The sequence below is a fragment of the Giraffa tippelskirchi genome, chromosome 11 (genome assembly GCF_054371585.1).
Source record: "Giraffa tippelskirchi isolate mGirTip1 chromosome 11, T2T-mGirTip1v1.2.pri, whole genome shotgun sequence".
NCBI classification, from domain to species: Eukaryota; Metazoa; Chordata; class Mammalia; order Artiodactyla; family Giraffidae; genus Giraffa; species Giraffa tippelskirchi.
The window spans coordinates 135,546,321-135,570,213 of record NC_137285.1 but is presented as its reverse complement, the minus strand read 5'-3'; the positions used below and the strand labels follow the sequence as shown (position 1 = coordinate 135,570,213).

General features: G+C 42.8%; 1 protein-coding gene and 1 long non-coding RNA gene across 3 annotated transcripts in view; one reads left to right on the top strand and one right to left on the bottom strand.

Annotated features, from left to right (window-relative positions):
* CAT (catalase) overlaps positions 1-9,488 on the bottom strand; it is a 33,568-nt gene extending 24,080 nt beyond the window's left edge. For both annotated transcript variants that reach the window (XM_081541670.1, XM_081541671.1), the window contains exon 1: positions 9,369-9,488. In XM_081541670.1, the coding sequence (XP_081397796.1) occupies positions 9,369-9,434 (66 nt within the window). In that variant the 5' untranslated portion in view covers positions 9,435-9,488. The remainder of the gene's footprint in view (positions 1-9,368) is intronic.
* LOC145526310 (uncharacterized) lies at positions 1,399-9,507 on the top strand. Its single transcript, XR_014068840.1, has 2 exons — positions 1,399-6,353; positions 6,460-9,507. It is a non-coding gene; the product is annotated as an uncharacterized LOC145526310 (long non-coding RNA).
* Positions 9,508-23,893: the final 14,386 nt, after the last annotated feature.

Here is a 23,893-nt window from a genome sequence, read left to right as displayed (position 1 = left end):
GACAGGGCAGGAGGGAGCTTGTCTGTTGGTCAAGGACATAAAAAGCAGCCACAGTGCACCTGGGTCACATCAGAAGTTCAACAGTCCCAAGGCAGACCCCTCTGCAGGCTGGATGGTAGGGGCGGGGCAGTGGGGGAGCAGATTTAGCACAAGGGCCCCTCAGGTGACTCATTTCAAGTCACTCATTCACCAGCCATGGTCCCTGTCCTCCCGGTCCCTACAGACCACAGAACCTGGCAGGATGTATCCCTGTGACCTGCACACACAAGGGTAGAGGTCTGCCCACTCAGAGGGGGGTGGACAGAGGGCTCCTGAGGACAGTGAGTGCCAGTAAAACCATAATATAACCACACCCTGTAGCCTGTGCCCCTGTTTTTCACAAGCATCAAACAAAAGAAACAACATCCCGTGACGCAAGCTCTGGGCTTTCTCTAGGGATATGATGGAGGGTGGTTACCCTGGTCCAAAGCTAATCAGAAAGGACAAACACACAGAATCAGTACCGTTGATGGAACTATACCTAGTTTCTCATTTCCCTTTGTAACTACCACTTCTAAGCACTTGCCATATGCAAGGCTTTTTTTTCTAGCTATCTTCATTCAAGCCTCCCAACAACCAGTGAGAGGAATGTCATTACTCGTTTAGTGGTCGATGCCACATGCTCAGAGTATTTAAGTAACTTGACGCAGATTTCTGTGTGGCAGCACACGTGAAAGTATGGAAGGGCAAAGATATATCTGCCAACTTGCTGGTTATAGGATTTTTGTTTTTTTAATTTTTTGGCGACTCCATGTGACATGTGGCATCTCAGTTCCCCAACAGGGACTGAATCTGTGCCCCCTGCATTGGAAGCGAGGAGTCTTAACCACTGGACTGCCAAGGAAGGGCCTGTTTTAACTCAGTGCAAGATCACTTTAGAACTAGAATTTTTTTAAGGACAGAAGAGCTCTTCTTTTGCTAGACAATTCTAAGAGCTCCCGCTCTAGAAAAGCAGCATCAGTTACCTGTTAATATGTTTAACATCTTTCTGGCTGCCAATTCTTCCTGACGATCGTACACACTTCTCTTGGACCACTCTTCCTGCCACACCCATGCCACCCCACAAGCTGGGCCAAGGACATCTTCCTGTGCCCCACAGAACAGATAATCTCATCGCCTTAGTGCTTTATGGTTTTTTCTCTCAAGACAGTATACTCTTTCTGCATCTAGAGCCCTGGCACAAGTACACAACAAAGGCTGAGGATTCAACAAGGGAAAGAATTCAACTATGGACCGATATGAAATGGCCAAGAAAGATTATTTCTAAAAAGGAGGAGAAGGTAACAATAGCTTATGCCTCTCCCTGCACCTTCCCTCCAAAAAACAAAAGGGAAATACCTGAACTTACAGCTTCAAATTCTTTTTTTTTTATTTTTTATTTATTTTTATTTTAGGTGATGCTGGGTTTTCATGCTGTGCAGGGCCTTTCTCTAGTTGCGGCAAGCGGGGGCTACTCTCTAGTTGTGGTATGTAGGCTTCGCATTGCATTGGCTTCTCTAGGTGCAGAGAAAGGTCTCTAGGCGTTCAGACTTCAGGAGTTGTGGCACAGAGGCTTATTTGCCTCATCGCATGTAGAATCCTCCCAGATGAGGGATGGAAGCCACGTCCCCTGTATTGGCAGGTGGATTCCTAACCACTGGACCCCCAGGGAAGTCCTGTACTTTCAAATTCTGATGAAAACCCGTTAAACAAACTTGTCATAAAAACTGCTGTAGCAATCAGCAAGAAGTACTTTGGCCTGGTTTAAAGGCTAGCACCATGATTAGAGAGAGAGGCTCGAGATTAAAGTAAAATTCCACTTTGGCTTTGCTGTTTGTATTTTTTGGCTCAAACTAAGACAGGGATGAAGAAATTTTCCTGGGAGGGGTCCAGATGGCTTTCTCTGGTGAAATATTTTGTCAACAGAGTTGCCACTGGTAAGTGCCCCCTGCTCACAGAATTTCCAAGAACTTGCTAACTATCTTAGGCTTCTTTTTTTAAATTGAAAAAGAGGGGTCATACAAACTAGCCCCACCTTTCAATCCCAATAGAGTTATAATGACAGCTTTATATTCTCAGAGATCAGTACAGAATATACCTTGCATTTTCTAGCAAATCGCTGCCTACAATACACCTCATTCAGAAAACCCAAGACTGCCTTGGTCGTTGAGTTTCTTGGTAGAGAGAGTTGGAATGACAGTGGGGTGATGTTCCAGGCCTCCTGCCTTAGTGCAAGGAAGTGGGAAGACTTCCCCTTGTGGGGCAGTTTGGGAAAGGCACCCAGCCCTACACAGGGCCCCACGCTATTCCCTTTGGAAGCCAGTGGCCACAGGCAGCATCCACTCCTCTGGTAGTCTCCAGAGTTGCCTAAACACAAGGCGTAAATAAATTCAAATTCACATCAGGGGAGCGGTCTCAGCAGGCCCTCTTTGCCAAAACTCCTAAGCCACATTCTCCAGTTAAGCCTCAGCTTATAATGAAGACGATGCCTGCATCTCCTGTCATCCCACTGATTCTTTCTTTGCCTCTCTCTGTCTAGGTGTGAAAGGCCTTACTAGACACACTCAAGCTTCAGAATAACAAATATCAGCTTGCTCTGCGGACACTGTTCTACACTCTACTCAGGTTATCACATTTAGTCCACCTCTCCAAGGTAAGGACTGTGATAATTTTCACTATACAGAAGAGGAAACTGAGGCATGCAGAAGTTATACAACCGGCTCAAGGCTACCCACCTGAAATGGGGCAGAAGCAGAGTCTGAACCCAAGCAGACTGGCTCAAGGACCCAAATCTAAAGCACACACTATAGCACCTCTCAGAACAGCATAGGTTACATCTGCACATATTCTACAGGCTGGGTAGTTGACATGTGTTAGTTTACACACATGTTTTAGGTAAATTAATTCTCACAGCAATACTACAAGGTAAGGAGAATTGTTATCCCATTTTCAATACGGGAAGTGAAAGGGGAGGGAGGTGAGGTAACCTGCCCAGCGGTCAAGCCTCAAGCTTGACCCCTCACTGGTTCATAAACCACTGTAAACTTTGTTTAAAACCACCCTAAGGAAGAGACAGATGGACTTATTAGATATATCAATCAATGCCGTGTGTGAACCTTATTTGCATCTAGATTTGAACAAAGTGTTAAAAAAAAAAGAGATAGACAATGTCAGGGATCCCCAAGACCTCCCCTAAGTGATTCTCTAGAACTCACAGAACTCAGCATCTAGCCATCCTCAGGCCATAAGTTATTAACGGCATTTAGATACAAAGCAAAATAAGCAAGGAGAAAAGGCTCCTTAAGTCAGAAGAAACCAGCAGAAGCTTCCAAGAGTCCTCTCCCCGAGGAGCCACACAAGACACGCCTAATTCCTCCAGCAAGTCGTGGCAACTCACATGAACTGCTGTTCTGTAGGGGAGCTCGCCAGGGGGGAGAGTCGGTGGGACAAAAATTCATTGTTGAAGCTGACAGACAAAAGCTTGGAGCTTCATTATACCATCTTTTCTGTTCAGTTCTGGTTTGAAATTTTCCACAGTATAAAGTTTGGGTTGTTTTTTGTTGTTTTTCCATGAAAAATCCAAGAGCAATGTTGTAGAAAAGAAACGAGGGAGAATTGAAACAAGGGACAGAAATAGAGGGCTGCATCATGCGTGAGGGGTTACCCTGGGCAGGCTCTGTGTTAATACTCTTCCTACATCAAAACATTCGGTCAAGACAAAGAACAGGCAAGTTCAGCACTGTACTCAAAATATACAACAGACCAGGTGATTAACGCTGGCTCCTTCCTGGTGGTGATCTAGTCACTAAGTCGTCTCCGACTCTTGCAACCCTGCAGGACTGCAGCCCATCAGGCTCCCCCGTTCATGGGATTTTCCAAGAACACTGGAGTGGACTGCCATTCCCTTCTCCAAGGGATCTTCCCAACCCATGGATCGAACCCATGTCTCCTGCATTGCAGACAGATTTTTTACTGAGCCACAGGCTCCTGCCCAGAGAGGGCTTATTGTCACTAGAAAACATGGAGAATCCTAACTTCCATGCAGGTCATTTACTCCTAAATTCTGAATTCAATAGGATGTGCTTTTTTTTTTGTCTTAAAACATCAGAAGCATTAGAGAGTGACTCACCTCAATACCACACTGAAGGGATTCTCTAGCACAAAAATCAGTGAACTGACAACACTGGGAAACGTTTCTGCCTGCCTTAAAGACTAAAAACTATGCTTTCTGGGCTCCAGGTGGTGACTTCATCACCAGGATATACTTTATCTTGTAAGCTGACTTCACCATGGTTAAGCTACCAGGTGCCTCAGTATAAGTCAAGAACTGTTGGTCATTCTAAGTGCAAGAGGCAAGAATGAGTTCTTGTCCTACTTTACTCATTGTGGTTTCCACAAGAAATGAAAACACATGTGCACAAGAAGAGGTGACTGAATAACCTCTTCTCCAGCCCCCTGAATGTTGGCAATGTTACATCAGTGCAGCTATTACCAAGTTAACCCTAAAAAAATACATAAACCCTCAAAGGTTCTGTCTTATGACTCACTGACAGGAGTGGATGGTCTAAAACCCAACTTCTCTTCCAAATAATAAGGAACTGTTTAAAAAGGTAAGGCTTGAAATGCTCAGATTCTCCAGTTTTTAAGGGATCAGAGGCTACTAATTACCTTAAGTTTCCTACAGGAAGAGCTAATGGCATTCCAAGCAATAAACAAACTTTCCATCAAGTTCCATTCAGAGGGACTGGAAATATCTGGAGAACCACCTCCCTCCCCTAAACCTACTTTGAGAGAAGGAAAAATAAAGATTTTTAAGAAGATCCAAGTCATATACCTATGAACGTATTTGATTTGTCACTCGCTTATTAAATTTCACAAAGGTCCCAATTCACTTGTCAGCAGTGAAATATGCCCACAAGGAGAGACGCCCCATAAATTGTTTTCCAGCTGGCTGACCTTGGTTCCAAAGGAGGAGACACCCAGCAGACATTCAACATCTGGTTTTTGAGGGAGGAGACGGTAGGTTGCCCTCCAGCAGCAGTTCCACAACTTAGAGCCTCACAGTCCAGAACAAATATAAACAAAGTGAGTGGTGGAAGGCAAGATACTGATGCAGAACTGCCCACTTATTTTTTAAAAAAGCACTTGCCAAGGAAGTGAAGATTTGAAAAAAATAAATAAATACTCCACTTTACTGTCATAAATTTCTAACAGAAAGAATATTTTTAAAGTCCAACATACCGTTTTAAAAGAGATTACGCCTGTTTGCCCATCACCACATCAGAAGAAAATGGCTAGAGAGACTGTCACCACATGGAAAGTGTGTTTGGACACAGTGTACAAGGGCTGGCGAACTGGATGCAGAGGGAGACTGTCACCCAGCCTCGCTCACAGCGGGTGCAGCCATGTGACAGGGTTCTAGACACAGGAATGCAGGTAGAGGTGACATACACCACTTCCAGCCTGGCATCTAAACCTCCCGCATACTTTCCTCCACGCTCTTAATCATCTGTGACTAGACAGTGATGTGGAGGGCAACGTTAAGAAACCATGCGTTGACACAGGAGAAGCCGCCTTCAGCCTGCAGCCTTGGGTAACTGTGGGCTGCCGAGGACTCACTACCTCCTTCTTCACCCTCAAACCATTTTGGCTAAACATGTAAGAGAGAAATAAACTTCTAATATGTTTATGCCATTATACACTTTGGGATGTATTATTACAGCACGTAGCCCATGCGTGACTGGACTTAAAACATGGGCTATGAATCAAGGATAGTAAAACAAACAATCCAATTCCTTTGTTTTAAAGGACAAAAGATTTGAACAAATCCATTAAAGAAATACATGTGTGTGTTAGTCATGTCTGACTCTTTGTGATCCTGTGGACTGTAGCCCGCTACACTCCTCTGTCCATGAATTCTCCAGGCAAGAATACTGGAGTGGGTTGCCCCTTCCTCCTCCAGGAGATCTTCCTGACCCAGGGATCTAACCGAGATCCCCTGCATTGTGGGCAGATTCTTCAGCATCTGAGCCACCAGGGAAGAAATACCGTATACCAATGGCCAAATACGCACATGAAAAGATGCATCACTGGTCATCAGAGCAATGGAAATATCACTTCTTATTCACCAGCAAGGCTAAACTTAAAAGAATGACAATCCCAAAGGATGGCAGGATGTGGACCAATGTAACTCTCAAACACTGTCGATAGAAGTGTAAAATGGTACAACCACATCAGAAGAAGGCTTAGGAATTTCTCATAAGACATTCACTTACCTTATTCACTTACTCAGCAATTCTACTCACAGGCATTTTTTAAGAGAAATAAAAGCATATGTGCACACATCAGAAGAAGGCTTAGGAATTTCTCATAAGACATTCACTTACCTTATTCACTTACTCAGCAATTCTACTCACAGGCATTTTTTAAGAGAAATAAAAGCATATGTGCACAAGAAGACTTATATAAGACTCTTTATAGAAACTTTATTCACAACAGCCACACACTGGGAATAGTCCAGGTGCCCAACAACAGGATAAGCACACGGTGTTCTCATCAGACAATGGACTACTACTACTACTAGCAGTACTACCACCACTCGGCAATACACGCAATGACAGGAATGAATCCTAAAACACGTTTTTTAATCTTAAAACATATTTGCTGAATGAAAGCAGCGTTACACAAAAAGTACCTAAATCAACGGTTAAAAAGCAAAATCATCAGTGGTTGCCTGGAGCAGGACTGCAGGAGTAGCAGGGAAAGATGGGAAACAGCGTGAGGGAGCATTTCAGGGTGATGAGAATCTTCTACATCTTGATAAAAGAATCGGATTCACAGGTGTTTATATTTGTCAAAAGGCACAGATTGGTGCACTTCATATTTGTATATTTTTGTATATAAACGTTGCCTCAAAAACATAAATAAACAATGAATTCTGGTAATTTGCATCAAGTCTACTGATGTCTACAACATACTCTGAAGTCCCCCTCCAAAACATAGGTTAAGGGATGTATGAGGGGACAGACAGATATGGAATAACATGTTAAAAGAAATAAAGGAAAAAAATGTGGTGGGTATATAGGCATACACAGCATAATTTTTCTCACTGTTCTGAATGTTTGAAAATTTTCCAAAGAAAGCATTGGAAAATTACAAAGGCTATGTGACAGATGCAAAATTCCTTTGGGAAGCAGGCAGTCTCCTCATAAAAATAAGCCGTTTTCACTCAGAGCAGCTCAAGTAAGGAAAAACAGACACCAATGTGACCGTCAATCACGACAATGTAAACAGTGCACTGAGATGCACAGGCAGAGGAGATAGAAATATTTCAACTAGGAGTCCCCAGATTACAGATGTGCTTTGCAGGCCAACTGTTTCTCACATGGGTGACCATGTAGAGCAAGTCACCAGCAAGATCTTAATGATTTAACAACAGTTAATGATCCTCCCAAACAGTGACGAGGCAAGCTAGTCTCAAGGGAGTCCTTTCAAAAGAATGAATTTTGTTTTATGAGAAACTCATTTGCCCATATTTTTTCCAATTCACCAAGTATTCGTGAAAGCCTCCATGTGAACCAGGATGCAGCAACCACTGGGTATACAGAGTCCTGGCTCTAGGAAGCAGATTCTAATCTTGACTCTGCCACTGACTAGCCACTTATACTAAGTCTCTCTGGTTCACTTTGACTAAGAACTCATGAAAAGCCAAATACCCTAGTAGCACATAATAAGGAACAAAATGAGAAAAGAGATTTTCCAGGCCCTCTAAAGAGAATGGGAGCCTTCTCACAAACAGGGAACTACAAGGCAATCCATGAGCACTCAGCATTAATACTAGTTCATGAACACTAACCCGGTTTTAAGGAAAAGCACTACTGAGTACTCTGTCACTACCTAAAGGGGTGGCATGAGGTGGGAGGGAGGTTCAAGAGGGAAGGGACATATGTTTGCCTATGGCTGATTCATGTTGATGTATGGTAGAAACCAACACAATATCGTAAAGCAATTAGCCTCCAATTAAAAATAAATAAATTTTAAAAAGAAGAAAGAGCACTAGACAAGATGAGGAAAGCATAAGTCTAGTCCTCTCTCTGTCATTAACCAGCTGCCATGGGAACTGGGCAAGTCTCGAAGACTCTCTGGGCCAATTTGACAAAAGAAGACTCAAAACAGAAATGCTCCCATCCCACCCAACCTGCTCAGAGATGCCCTTTAATGCTCTGCATCCTAGGGGTAAGGCCAGGAATGACTGGCCAACCACTATTGGGCTGAATGCCTACTCAGCTGTGAAGTTCTTGTTCAGATGTCACCTGCTTTGAGAAGCCTGCCAACCGGGACAGTCACTCCCTTTACACTCTGCAGATAATGTGCCCTGGCCACGCTGGAAGGTAACCATCTGTTTACCTGTCTTGTCTCGCAAACTTTGAGCTTTCAGCCTCACTGGAATTTGTTCCACTTGCCCCAGAGCTGTGCCTAGCACCTGCTGGCACTCAAAGCATAGGTGTAAATAAATGCATTAATTAATCACTAAGGTCACTTCTAGCTCTAAAATGCTAGATGATGTTTTTAAGTGCAAAAGAAATCATGGGTGTACAAATCTTTTTATTTAGCCGTTTAATGCTGTATGTGTGCTTCCCTGGTGGCCCAGATGGTAAAGAATCTGCCTGCAACACGGGAGACCTGGGTTCCACCCCTGGGTCAGGAAGATCCCCTGGAGAAGGGAATGGCAATCCACTCCAGCATTCTTGCCTGGCTAATTCCACGGACAGAGCAGCCTGGTGGGCTATATATAGTTCATGGGGTTACAGAGAGTCGGACACGACTGAGCAACAAACACACAAACAATGCTTTATGTACAGTGCTGGGGACATGGAGATGATAAAACACGTTCCCTGTCCCCAAGACCCCCACCCCAAATACGAAAGCTGGTAGTTATTGTTTGAGCGAAGGCAAAGCTAGAGCCGGCTCCCACTTCTCCCGTCACTTCCTTTCTTGCAGCTGCAGCTCTCTGCCTCTTTCCCCATAAGCCTTCACTCCTGCCTCAAACTGCGACCTCTGTCCCAGCTGGCAAAGGCGCAAAACTGTAAGCCAACCACCCACGACCTGCAGCCTACCACAAACCCTGCAGGACCGCTGCCCCGCGGTCCAGAACCCTCTCCCCTCCCGCCCGCGAATGTAACAGTCCAAGCAGACCCAAAGCAAGCACAGGCACACCCTAGCCCCCCCGCGATCGGTGGTACAGCCCTCCCTCCCCGGAACCGCAGCGCTGGGGCAGCAGGGGCCGTTACTCGAGGACACCCAGCTTCCTACGCGGACCGTAGGGCCGGCTCGGAGAGCGCAGGGTGTACCTGCGCGGCCCTCTGCTCCTTCCAGTGTTTCATCTGGTCGCTGGCTGGATCCCGGTTGTCCGCCATGGTGTCTGAGTGGCGCTGCAGAACTTTACAGGTGGGTTCGGCTCACGCGTCTCCTGCGCCGCTGCTGAAATAGGCGACTTCAGACCCCGCCACTCAGCTCCGCCCCCCCTCGTCCCGCCCCCTCGGCAGGACCGCCACCTGATTGGCCGCTTGAGCTCCAGGCGGAGTGGATTGGAAGCCAAATAGGGGCGGGGCTGAGGAGCAGGGACTCTGGGAGAGGAGAGGCTGGGGAGAGATAGGAAAAGGAACGGAGCCTCCTCACCTCCGACCCCCAAACCCCAGATTAACTAATTTAGGATTGGACCCCGCGTACTCGGATGTGACTGTCGCCTCGGCCTATCAGTATCCTTCAGGGTGCCCTGGGAGGTGGCGGTTGGTGGCCTGCCAGTTTTTTGGAGGGAACGCTTAGGCCCTGCTGGGGTGGGGCTTTGAATTCTGTTAATATGCTCTCAGCTCTTAAAAAAGAGAGGAAAAGAAATACAGGGTTGAGTTCCTCTGAGCAAGTTTTCTCATGCTGTAATGTTAATAATTTTGTTTACAAGTGAAATTATTGGTGGAATTTGGAATAAATGCAAACACTGATTCTACATTTATGTATGACCAGTGATCACACTCTCAAATGTCGCATAATTTTTTCTTTGTCGAAGATTAGAGATGACATGTATACACTGCTATATTTAAAACTGGTTAACGAACAAGGATCTGCTGTATAGCACAGGGAACTCTGCTCGATGTTATGTGGCAGCCTAGATGGGCGGGTAATCTGGGGGAGAATGGATACGTGTGTATGTTTAGCTGAACCTCTTTGCTGTCCACCTTAAACTATCACAACATTGTTGGTTGGCTATACTCCTATATAAAATAAACAGCTTTTAAAAATAAAAAACACAGAAAAGCGAAATATTTGCAAGTTCTAAATCTTAAGAGTCTAAAATACATAGGATGAAAACTCAGTCCTTTAGATTACCTTTTTGGTTTAGAAGTTCCCCTTTTTTGAGTGTCTGCTATGTGCTGGACAGTGCTGATGGTTGCAAAACTATACCACTGAATCTTCACAACAAAAAGAATATAAAGGTCAATGAGCTCTCTCCACCATGACAGAGTATAAACAAACATGAAGAGGCTGGCTTGCTCCTGATGTAGAATAATTAACTAAGTTAACTAAGGTGTCCAAACCCACTATTTATTAACAGAAATGCTGCCCTAGAGTTTAGAAAATGTCTTCCGTAAGTCAATGTGACTAATTTTTGAGGTGTTTCAGTGATGCATTTTAATAAGTGAAATAACAATATATTTTGTGATATTCCAGAAGAAAATTGCTGAAGAGTTCAACAGTGCAAAAATGGCTTATTCTGTGAAAATATCTTCAATTGGTGTCTTACTCTTGTCAAGACGTTTAAATTGATAAAGTGTGAAAAGAGACTTGGTTGTACCCAGCTAGAGAGATTGTCTACAAAGTCTGAGACTTGACGTAATAAAGCTGGGGGGAAATGGTCCTCCTAGACCTCAACAGAGACCTGTACTCCTGCAGCTTCTCATCCTGAGGCCACATTATAGATCTTTCTTCCGCTGTGTGAACCTCCCACTCATAGGGCATCGCATTCGTTCTTCGGATCTTCCCTTGCCCTAGACGTTTCCATCCTCTTGCGGTCAGGAGTTGCCTTATTCCAGATAGGCTGCCACTCTTTTCTTTTACTTCTGGTTCATATCACTTTTTATGCTTGAGCTTGGCCTTGGAAATGTACTCCTACTGTTGGGGGTCTAGCTCAGTCACATTTGTATGAAAAAAGGATTTTTGTGGTTAGAACTGGAAATCTAACCACTGTCTATAACATTATTTGCATGAGAATAAGTCTTTCAAGCTTAAGTAGAAGGAGCTAGGGAGGGCTACCAAAAATTTTTTGCCAAGTCACATTATGATCATTGGATCTATTAAAAGACCCTAAAGAAGAAACGAAAACACAGTGCCCATAGAGAACTTTCAAGTATTTATGTACATGATTTATGGAATGATGTACATGATTCCTCCAGTGGTTCTGTGTAAATCTCATCTCCTGTACCTGCTGATTTATGTGTCTCCTTATGTTAAAGGCCCTTTGTTTCCTGGGCCTCAGCTGCTCAGTGGTAGGACTTTTCTTCCTTTTTTCCTTTTGGCTGCACCACATGGCCTTAGTCCCCCAACCAGGGATCAAACCTGCACAGTGTCTTCAAGTGGTAGAACTTTTGAATCTTTTTAGTTTTCACTGGGAATTAGATCTAATGCAATCTCTCTCCAGGTCATCACTTGGCTTATCTGCTTCTCTTGAAAAATAGGCATTTTGTTTGTTTGTTTGTTTGCTACTCCAGATTTACTCTCCATCCTTCTTGATTCTAATCTGTACTCCAGGAATCTTGATTTTTATCATCCGCTTGGCCCCACGATACCCTGCCTTCTTATTGAGTTCAGCCAGTGGTGGGCTGGCGTGAGATCAGAGCTTAGGCGGAAAGAGGGACTAAGTTATTCGTTACATTAGCTCCAAAGTTGAATTTACCACAAAGTTAATGAAGCTTAAATTTAGAGTTCCTCACCTACACATGTTCCTTCCAAACTTTTGGGAGGAGTTCTCACAAAGTGCTTATGTGCACTTTTATGAGTCTTCATAAAATGAGTGAGGTATTTAACCACAATTGATATAACCATCATCTTTTCGAATCCAAATTCCCCTTCACCACACTACCTTTCTTACCAAGTGTCATTGGAGTGACTGTGGTTATTTTTGGCATCCTGCTAAGGAGGCACTGAGTTGGGGATTATTTACTTGAGTTTAGTGGAATACAGTTGACTTGCAGTCTCTTCCATGTGTAGTTAGTTATTGTTCGTAAAGTTTCGCAAGCTAGAGAGCGGTAGAGTTATGTCTGACTCTGATACCAAGTATCTCTGTAGCCTCTCCTCTGTCTGGTGAGCATCACTGAGTCTTTGATTCCCCTTTCTAATGCACGGAAACCCATGCTCAGCCTCTGGCCAACATCTGACCCTCTTTTCTCACCTCCCCCACCAAACTCCAGCACTCTGTTGTCTTGTCCCTCGGTTTTATCTCCCACCACTGCCTTACCTGTCCTCCTCACTCCGCTAAGCTAAGATTCTTTTTTTTTTTGGCCATGCTGCATGGCTTTCAGGATCTTAGTTCCCTGACCAGGGATTGAACCCAGGCTGCGGCAGTGAAAATGTGGAGTCCTAACTACTGGATCACCAGGGAATATCCTATAATTCATCAGTTTTAAATGGCATTATCAGTAGTAAGTCAAAATGAAAGTAAAGTCAAAATGAAATTTTGATAAACTATGCTAGAAGGAAGATTGAATTACCTTTCTATTCTCTCTATTGAAAATTTTTACCTCTTTTGGTGATCAAAAAGTATGCACTCAAAATGAAAAAAGTATTTTAGAGATATGTCAGGCTGTTAATAAAGTATTATGCTTTTTGGGGGGAATTTTGTAATGTTTTTATGGTACTTTTTTGATTATTCAAGTTTGTAGGTTGTGATTTTTTTACCATTGTAAACAAAGATGGATTTTTATACTTAAGTATGTGTTCTTTTCCTTATAGAGACAGTGCAAATTATACATATAAGCTTCGAATCCCACAAAATTGGGAATCCACTCTTAGCAAGCTCACTGCCTGCCTACCCTGCCATGATTCCTTGATTTCTTGGAAACAGCCATGTCCTACAGCTGTAGGTATAATTGGTTCCAAAAACCACTCTTTTTCTTTGCCTCTTCAGAGGCAGGAATGGCACGCAGCCTACCTGTAGTCACAGATGCTTCTGCCGTTTTATACAGTCCTTTCATGAAAATTTCCACAATTGTCCCTTCAGAGTGTGCTGGTTTTTGCAGGGGTTCTGACTGATACAACTCATAAAAAGCAAAACAATGTGATGCATTTAATCTTATTTTATTTTTTAAATTTTTATTCAAGTACAGTTGATTTACAATGCTGTGTTACTTTCAGGTGTACAGAGAAGTAATGTAAATACTTATATATATATATATGAGTGAAGTTGCTCAGTCATGACTGACTCTTTGCGACCCCATGGACTGTAGCCTGCCAGGCTTCTCCATCCATGGGATTTTCCAGGCAAGAATACTGGAGTGGGTTGTCATTTCCTTCTCCAAGGGATCTTCCCCACCCAGGGATCGAACCTGTGTCTCCCAAGTTGCAGGCAGATTCCTACCATATGAGCCACCAGGGAAGTCCTTTATATATGTATATATATATTCTTTTTCAGGTTCTTTTCCCTTATAGGTTATTACAAAATATTCAGTATAGTTCCCTGTGCTATACAGTAGGTCTTTATTGGTTGTCTGTTTTATATATAGTAGTGTATGAATATTAATCCCAACCTTCTAGTTTATCCCTCCCATCCCTTTCCCCTTTCCCTTTTGGTAGCCATCAGTTTGTTTTCTATGTGAGTCTACTTCTGTTTTATAAATAAATTCATTGGAATCATTTTGTTTTACATTCCACATACAAATAATATCATGATATTTGTCTTTGTCTGGCTTACTTCAGTGTGATTCAATTTAAAGGACACTTTCTGAAAAAAACAGAAAAGGACACTTTCTGGAGATATTACAGTCCTGTATCGCTCAATACTTATCCAAACAGCATGGTGTCCAGCTTTTGACCTTAGCCCCCATTTACATGTTTGAAAATTATTGAGGACTCCAAAGAGTTTTCTTTTGTTAATGTTGGAAATACATATGTGTATATGATTAGAAATTATAACTGATAAATTTTAAATATTTAAATATTATTTTAAAATAAAAACAATAAGCCCAATATATGTTAATGTAAATGACGTATTGTAAAAAAAAAACAACCATATTTTCAAAAAATTAGAGTATGTTTTACATTTTTGCAAATCCTTTCATGTCTGGCATAAAAGACAAGTGGATTCTCGTATCTGCTTTCACATGCCGTCTGATGCAGTATCAGACCGTGTAACTTTTGGAGTACTCCGCTGTATACCCATGAGAGAATGACAGTGAAAAAGGCAAACAACATCTTAGCATTATTAAGATCATTTCAACCTCATTGACCCCCTGACAGGGCCCTCAAGGATCAACAGAAATTTCTGGACCACATATTGAGAATCACTGGTAAAGAAAAATGGACTCTTATTTGGAAATCAAAATCCTTGGGTTTTATTTCTGACATCTCCTAGCAATGTGGTCTGCAGTAAATCAGTATTTAACTTTTTTAGAATATGGTTTCCACGTCTACTAAGTGAAACAGCCAAACAGAAAAACCAAGACTATTACTAATAGCAAGATTCTTCAATTTGTGACTTGTTTATGAAAAGAAATAATAGCTGTCTTCGAGCCACTTCAGAAGATAGCTAATGAGATGTCAGTAAGGTCCATGTTAATACTCATGGAAGCCAAGTTCCATGGTGTTGAACCTCACTTCTGAAGGCACATATCAGAAAAATAAAGAAGAAAAACTAATATGCCTAATTATGACTTACTTTTTGATAAAACAGTATGCATATTGGAACTCTCAATCTCAATGCTGCCAAACATCATTTAAGATAGGGTGTGATTATGAGGTAAGCTTCCTGGGAAAATTACAGCAATGGCTTCCAATTTCCATTGGCTGGGAGCTGAAAGAATTACAAATATGTGACCAACCTCAAAGATACTTGACACGAATGTTTTCAGCTCTAAAACAGAAAATTGTGGAAAAAACAGTATCATTAAATACTGATGGCAGAAGTTCTCATATTTTTGAGAACTGAATTTAGGAAAAACAATCCCTCCACTGCTTACTGGCTGAGCTGAACTAAGGGCAGGGTTGGCTTTTGTAACTCTCCGCACCCTTTCTGGAGCATGACCAGCCCATTGGGCGGCTTTATTATAGAACATCCAGTTAAACTGGCTCCCTGGGGGGTGGAGCTGAGGCTAGACTTTGTCAGCCTGAGAGCAGCGTGCACCAAGGATGCATCCCTGCCTTTCTTTAATTCTTCCTGGGCCTTGGTCTTATATCTGGACACCCCCCCCCCCAAACTGCCACTGGCATGCAGGTGGTGATGGTAGTAGGAGGCAGGAGGAAGGAGGAAGAAAGAGTGTCAGAATACACTGGAGAAGTCCGTTATTGTTAGGAGGGGCAACTTTAATACAATAGACATCTGTTCCATTGAGAAAAGACCTTTGTTTAATGTATGGAGCTTTTGGTATAAGTCATAAAATGATCTAACCTGTAGGTGGTAGGCTCATCCCTTACATCAGTGAAAGCTGTCACTGCAGAATTTAGTTCCCTTTGTGGTTCCCCCAAATGTGCACCAATTATTAACTTTTAGATTTATAGCTTAAGAACTGTCAGAGCTAGCTCTGAATTGAACATCGAAATCTGCCTGCTGGTAAGCCCTCAGCTGTTTAACACTCAACAGGTTTTTATTGGGTATCAGTAAAACCTATACAGGTTCTGGGGTTCAGTAGTCTATAAATTATCGTGGTCCCTGCCCTATGGACAGACCCTATCTTCTAGTCTTTCTCAAGTTAGCAAGATCACAGTTTCAGGAATTAGTTAATCCACTGTTCTGAAAGGACAAGTGCCTGAGTTGGAAGGAATTATCCAACGTCTACAAATTAGCAATTTAAAAATAAGGGGTTAAAATCCAAAATGCATAAGGAATCGTACCACTCAATGCTGCTACTGCTAAGTCGCTTCAGTCATGTCCGACTCTGTGCGACCCCATAAAAACAAACAAACAGAAACCAAATAAACCAATTTAAAAATGGGCAAAGGACCTGAATAGACGTTTTTTCCCCAAAGAAAACCTACAAATAGCAAACAGGTATACAAAGAGATGGCTTCCCTGGTGGCTCAGTGGTGAAGAATCCACCTGCCAATGCAGGAGACTGGGGATCAATCTCTGGGTCAAGAAGAGCCCCTGGAGAAGGAAACGACAACCCACTCTAGTATTCTTGCCTGGGAAATCCCACGGACAGAGGAGCCTTGCAGGCTACAGTCCATGTGGTTGCAAGAGTCAGACACGACTTAGTGACTAAACAACAACAATATAAAGAGGTACTCCACATCCCTAATCATCAGGGAAGTGAACATCAAAACCACAAAGAGATATCACTTAATACCTTTAAAGACGGCTATCGAAAAGAGAGGAGATAGTACATGTTGGAGAGGATGTAAAGAAAAGGAAACCCCTGTACACTATTAGCAGGAATGTAAATTGGTATAGCCATTATGGAAAACAATATGGAGGTTCCTCAAAATATTGAAACTAGAACTCTCATATTATTCAGCAATCCCACTTCTAGGTATACATCCAAAGGAACCGAAATTAGTATTGCCAAGAGATATCTGCAGTCTCACATTTATTGTAGCATTGTTTACAACAGTCAAGATATGGAAATTACCTAAATATCTGTCGACAGATGAGTAGATAAAGAAAATGTGGTGCGCACACACACACACGCAATGGAATATTACCAGCTCTTTATAAACACACACATATACACACACAAAGGGAAATCCTGCTGTTTACAACAACAAGGATGAACCTGGGGGACACTACGCTGAATGAAACAAGTCAGACACAGAAAGACAAAAACGGTACGATCTCACTGACATGGAAAACCTGTATGATCTCACTGACATGTGGCGTCTGAAAAAGGCAAACTCGTAGAACCAGAAATAGCATGGGGTTGCCAGGGCCTGGGGGGTGGAGGAGATGAGGAAATGTTGGTCAAAGGATACAAACTTCGTTATAAGATGATTAAATTCTGGAGATCTAATGTGCATTGTGATGACAGTTAATAACACTGTTAATACACTTGAAATTTGCTAAAAGAGTAGATCTTCAGTATTCTCATCATGCATGAGAAATGGCAACTCCGTGAGGTGATGTGATTAGCTTGAGTGTGGTGCTAATTTCACAACATACACATACATTAAATCATATTAAATCAGCACTGTGTACACCCTGCTGCTGCTAAGTCGCTTCAGTCGTGTCCGACTCTGTGCGACCCCATGGACGGCAGCTCACCAGGCTCCGCCGTCCCTAGGATTCTCCAGGCAAGAATACTGTAGTGGGTTGCCATTTCCTTCTCCAGTGCATGAAAGGGAAAAGTGAAAGTGAAGTTGCTCAGTCGTGTCCGACTCCTAGCGACCCCATGGACTGTAACCTACCAGGCTCCTCCATCCATGGGATTTTCTAGGCAAGAGTACTGGAGTGGGGTGCCATTGCCTTGTCCGGTACACCCTACGTATATGCAATCATTATTTGCCAGTTATACCTCAACAGGCTGGAAAAAAGAAATAACTGAGGTCCTCATGGATTATTATATCTGTGTATCCGGCGTTCAAAACTAGCTAGAAACGAGGACTGGAACCCAGCTCTATGCACTCCAGATTTTTCGTTTTTGGTGATGTTTACTTTCCTTCCCACTTCCCCACACACACAAAAAACCTAGTTCCACATTTTAGAATCACACACAGGCAATCAAAGGCCATTGATTCCTGGCCTTATTGCAAAAGCAGTATGTTGTTTGTCCTGTGTATTTGCCAAATGCTAGAGTACAATTGTCGCATAAATTTGCTTTCATGAAACAGTCTCTGTTTTTAAAACCAAAGTTCAGCAGAAAGCTGATCACATGAGAAGGATTTCACATATAACCTTGATAGATGATAGATTTAAAATGATAAATATTAAATAATGGCATTAATTTCTATTATTTTATGTGTTTCAGAAAAGTCCTATCAACATTTACCTTTCATAAACAGGTACTATTCAAGTTGGCTTTTCAGATTTCCAAAAAGATATAGCATAACGTTTGTAATAGTGATTCTTTAAGATGTATTTTTAATTAAACAAGTAATTCATGAGTACTTTATTGTGTTAAAACATTCAAAACTTACAGAGATAACTAGTTTACAAAGTGAGTTACAAGAAAGTATGTAATAGTGATTTTTTAAAATATGCTAGACTAAGGGAAAGTTGTGAAATGTCAATTTATTTAGGAATGGAAAGGCAGAATAAAGTTTCCTGTTTCTTTCTTCTTCTTTCAGGCACCCAGTGGGTTCAATTTCCTTCAGCTTAGTGTACCAGCTAGAGTAGTTGACAACTGTTCATGAGAAAACTGTCAAGCAGTTAATGTTCTAGTCATCACTCAAAAAAATACCTTTAAAAAAGCAGGGAAAACACCAACAATACAAAGTACTGACTGCTCATGAGGAATTCAGGCAGCACTCAGAAGGTGCATTTTGCAGGGGTAAAGAGGGTGGAGGGAGCCAAGACAGAGTAGTTGGGAGACAGGAGAGAAGTGAAGAGTGAAGGGGTCTAGCAGAAGCACAGCACCGGCGTTACTTCTACAGGCTGTCAAGCCAGTTAGGGAGGAGACTGATAACATTCCTCAGTCAGGGAGAAGGAGAACAAAGTTTACTTCTGTCACTTGCCCAGGGTCACGTGAACCAGAAGTACAAAGCCTGATCTGATTTTATGCTCATTATTGTAAATCCCATGTGTTGGACTTCCCTGGTGGTCCAGTGGTTATGGCTCCTCGCTCCCATTGCAGGAGGTGTGGGTTGTAGCCCCTGTTGGGGAAGATTCTACATGCCACATGGCATGGCCAAAAAAAAAAAAAATTACCCTGGCATTACTGCTCTATCATTGTTCCATGCGTGGCATAGCTATGTTTAATTCTCCCAACAGCCCCATGAGACACATGTTGTTCTCAATTTCAAAATTAAGGAGCTGCCTCAGACAGGTTAGGTCATTTTGCCCAAGGCCCCACAGTAAAAGAGAGAGCCCTGAGTAAACATGTGCATGCAAAGCTCTGCCCTAGTATTTCAGGGTTTCTCAAACAGACCCTGAGAGTCGGTGAACCTATTTTTAGAGGCCTGAACATCTTCTTTGAGAACTTTAAAATTTTTTTTATCTTCAAGATAATATTTAAGATCTAATAGAAGCATATTTTAGATAGCTTCTAGGTTTAGATCCTTCGAGGTTTAGATAGATTTAGATCCTTCTTAGGTTCTTTGGCTGATCTATTGACTTAAAACAGATGAACAGAAGAAAAACAGATTTAATTTCATACATACAAGAACCCCCCAAATATGAGACTTCCCCAGCAGCCTGGGAATAGAGGCTTATAGGCCATCCTTGAGCTAAGAAGAGGAATGTTGGGGTCTGGCACTCGAAAGGGAAGGAAGGCAATTCACAGAAAGATGGGAAGAGCAAGTGTTTGGTAGACAAATGTTTGCTGAATCATGCAGATAAGCCTCCCAATGAAAAAAGTTAGTGTTGCTCATGTCTCTCTCTCTCTGGTACAAGCCCCCTATCTAAATTCTCTAATGCAGTAGAGGAAGGGATAAAAAAGCTCTTCTTGAGTCTATTGAGCCTTGATTGTTTCAGCTGGAAATCACCCGCATGCCAAAGTGACAATTCGGAGTAGCCTGCCAGAAGCCCAATCATCAAGTCATGCAGTGACATTTCAGTGCAGGCATTTGTGTTCACATTTATAATCATCCTAACCTTCAAAGTCTTGGCAAACAGGTGGATTTGCCCCTGGATTGGTGTGTCCTCATGTCAAATGACAACTCTCCTTCACTTGTACCGAAAATTCATTGCCAATTATAAGACCACACTTCTTTTCTGCAATGATAATTCCAACTGAAAAACTATCAGAACATTACTTGATATATCAAGACAGTTGCAGCTCTGGGGTTTCCATGTAGGAGAGACTTTAATGGCTCTTCTGAGTGCTAAGTTGCTTCAGTCATGTCTGAGTCTTTGCAACCCTGTGGACTATAGTCTGCCAGGCTCCTCTGTCCATGGAATTCTCCAGGCAAGAATACTAGAGGGCTTGTCATGCCGTCCTCCAGGGGATCTTCCCAACCCAGAGGTCGAAACTGCATCTCTTACTCTCCTGCATTGGCAGGAAGGAGGGTTCTTTACCACTAACACCCCCTGGGAAGCCCTTTAATGGCTCTAGCGGATTGGCATTAGGAGCAACAAGAGTTGTCCTGAAGCTTCATTGACAAGGGAATGATTTTCTACTAATAAATTGAATCCTCTACAGAGCATAGCTCTCTCCAGGAAACTCTTTTAACATTTTCATAAAAATGGTCATTTTTTTGAATACTATGTAATGTCTTTCACTCTTGCATTTGTTTAAAATAAAGTGCATTTCCCCCTGAGCCTGATGTAATTCCTTTGCTCTAGTAACTCTGTGTCTTTTGTGATTGCTTAATTTAAATGTAAGAATCTCTGGAAATTCTTAACCAGATGCCATGGATATGGCGCTGATCAGAGCTTTGCTCTCAGGAGTTAAATCAGCATTGAGTCTGGACTGCCAAATGGCTTAGAAATAGTATAGATTTTAATAGATTTTAAAAGTCACAATTAGCTATGTAGACCTTTTGATTTCAGAGCTGTAACGCACAAGGTTCCCCTTGTTATCCAAATTCATTCACCAGACTTTCTGAACCCAGGAACTGAATTCATTTGGATAGCAAGGGATAATTTTATAAAGAATAAAACATGTCCCCCAAAGCTCTTTGTCCTTAGAAGTCTCACCCATGGAACCAAGAAACAATACTGACCGATGCTATTCATTCCATGAGAAAACAGAGATCAACATTTCCTCCACAGGTTCTTTTTGTTCCTCTTTAACTTGTCTTGAAAACAAAGAGTCATTTGGTCCTGAAGTGAGAGAAGAAACCATTTATACCAATGGCATTTAAAAATAGTATATCTAGAAATGCAATTAAAATTAAGGATGGTAGCAGGAAACCATATACATATTGAGATTCAAAAGGTGAACATTTCACCAGTACAAAGAGGTTTTAGCAATTAAATGCACCTTTAGTGATGAATGATTGCATAAAAAAAAAAAAATTGCAAGCTACGAAGACATGATTAATTTGAAGAAGTCTACTCAGCCTTGGGCTCCCCAGGTGACTCAGTGAGAAAGAACCACCTGCCGATGCAGGAGACCTGGGTTTGATCCCTGGGTTGGGAAGACCCCCTGGAGAAGGAAATGGCGACCCACTCCAGTATTCTTGCCTGGGAAATCCCACGGACAGAGGAGCCTGGTAGGCTATCCAAGCCCATGGGGTCTCAAAAGTCAGACACACCTTAGCAACTAGACGACAACAATTACTTAGCCTTACCTGGTAGAGGGGAAGACAGCTAGTATTTAAGACCTTAACTGTCCTCTCTTTCATCTGTAAGATTGTTTGGGGGGAGGCATAGCTTATATCCATGTAATATAAAATACGAATGGTTCTATCTTTATACCATACCCACCCCCTTGCAGACAGTGACAGGGAAATTAAGTCCAGGGTTTAGCAGAAGTATCATTGAGTCCTTAACTAAGTAAAGGGATCCTGAAGCTGAGTTTGGGGGCAGGAGAGTGAGCTGCATAGTAAAGCAAAAGGGATTTTAAGCTATTGAGATCCAGTGATACGGAGATCAGAAGGAAAAAGACCTAGAAAACACCAAGGAAATTTTCAAGAACAAGAGAATCTGGTTCCATTTTGTCATAGTCTTGGATAGCACTGCTGCATAATCCTCCTTGCCCCTTTCTCCAAATCCTCATCATACATCTGATTCCACAAATAACATATTTTTCTCATGGGGGAATAATAGGAATCAAGAAAAACATGGCTGAGTCACATGCCAGGGTCATAAGTGAGAGAGAAGTAACAGAAAAGTCAGTATTCTCGTTAAACTTGGGCCAGAGGGATCCAGCTTCAGACTCCAAACCCCATTCTAAAGCAGAGCTAATCCCATTGCCGAGTGAATGGAACCCAAATGGGGCTTGTTAGGTTTTCAAGCAAGGCTGAGATTCTACAGTTCCAACAAGCTTTTAGGTAATATTGATGCAGCTGGTCTGACGACCACACCGTCCGCCTTCCCAGACTGTGCTCCAGTACCCTGCCCAAAGGACCCCAGCCTACGCTTAGGACCTGCACAAGCTTCACCGCTGGGTCCATCCTCCTAATGATAGCCCATCTGGCTGCTGTGCATGCCAGTAGGACTAAGGTTTTCCCCACAGAGTTGCTATCTGAGGGCCAGCACACAGAACTTAGACATGCTGGAATGTCCATGGCTACACATGAAACCTTTCCATGGTGTGAGATGGTGGAGGAGGGGGCACAGGAAAAAGAAAACTGGAGAATGGACAGGGAGCAGAGGGATTCAGTTGGCAGGGTTCAGCTTTCCCAACACTGCCAAATTCCAGGGGTGAATCAGGAGTCCAAGAATTCTAAACTGCAATTCCAAATGGCAACCTGAGGCTTCCCTGATGGGGAAGAATAAGTGGATAAGAATCTGCCTGCCAATGCAAGGAAGGGACATGAGTTCGATACCTGGTCTAGGAAGATTCCATATGCCGCAGAGCAGTTAAGCCTGTGTCCCACAACTCCTGGGCCCACACTCTGGAGGGCCCCCAGCTGCAACTACTGAGCCAGAGTGCTACAACTACTGAAGCTCGTGTGCCTACAGCCCATGCTCGCAACAAGAGATGCCACCACAATGAGAAGCCCCTGCTCGCTGCAACTAGAGAAAGCCTGCGTGCAGCCACAAAGACCCAGCACAGCCAAAACGAATAAATTGCAACCTGGCCTTCTATGTTGTTATGAAGACATATTTGTCAAAGTAGAAGGACAGTATTTTACTTAATAGTTTAGTATTTAATAGTTCGTTAGATATTTAGACAACTGCTGTGTGAGCTTTTCTTATTATTTCTGTCCTGCCCTGGGCTTTGCAAATGTTAGGGGCAGGTTCCTGCAAAGGCACAGGCCTCAAGCCAAAACAAGAGTGGTGTGGGAGCTGGATCCAGCATGATGGAAATTTCATCAGAAAAGTGCCCATCTTTTCAAGGAGGTGACTTGGGGGGCTTGAGGTAACATCTGGGTTACATTTAAATGTTTAGAAGTTACCACAATATGATAAGGCTGTCCTCGATAAAAAGGTGGGGGCCTCATTCCCAGAAAACTTACAAGAACCTTAGAGAATGTGAACCTTAGAGAACCTTTAGAGAAAAAGGCAAGTAAAACCTTAGCCAGGTTATTTCATCTTTTGAAGTGTGAGAGAAGCCACTGACCACTCAACAAATTAAATAATATCTAAAACATTGAGAGTATTGCATCATTTTTAGTTTTCCAGCTAACAGAGAAATGGTAAAAGCTAGAGAGAATTCGGAGAAGCCAATGGCACCCCACTCCAGCACTCTTGCCTGGAAAATCCCATGGACGGAGGAGCCTGGTAGGCTGCAGTCCATGGGGTTGCAAAGAGTCGGACACGACTGAGCGACTTCACTTTCACTTTTCACTCTCATGCATTGGAGAAGGAAATGGCAACCCGCTCCAGTATTCTTGCCTGGAGAGTCCCAGGGACGGGGGAGCCTGGTAGGCTGCCGTCTATGGGGTCACACAGAGTTGGACACGACTGAAG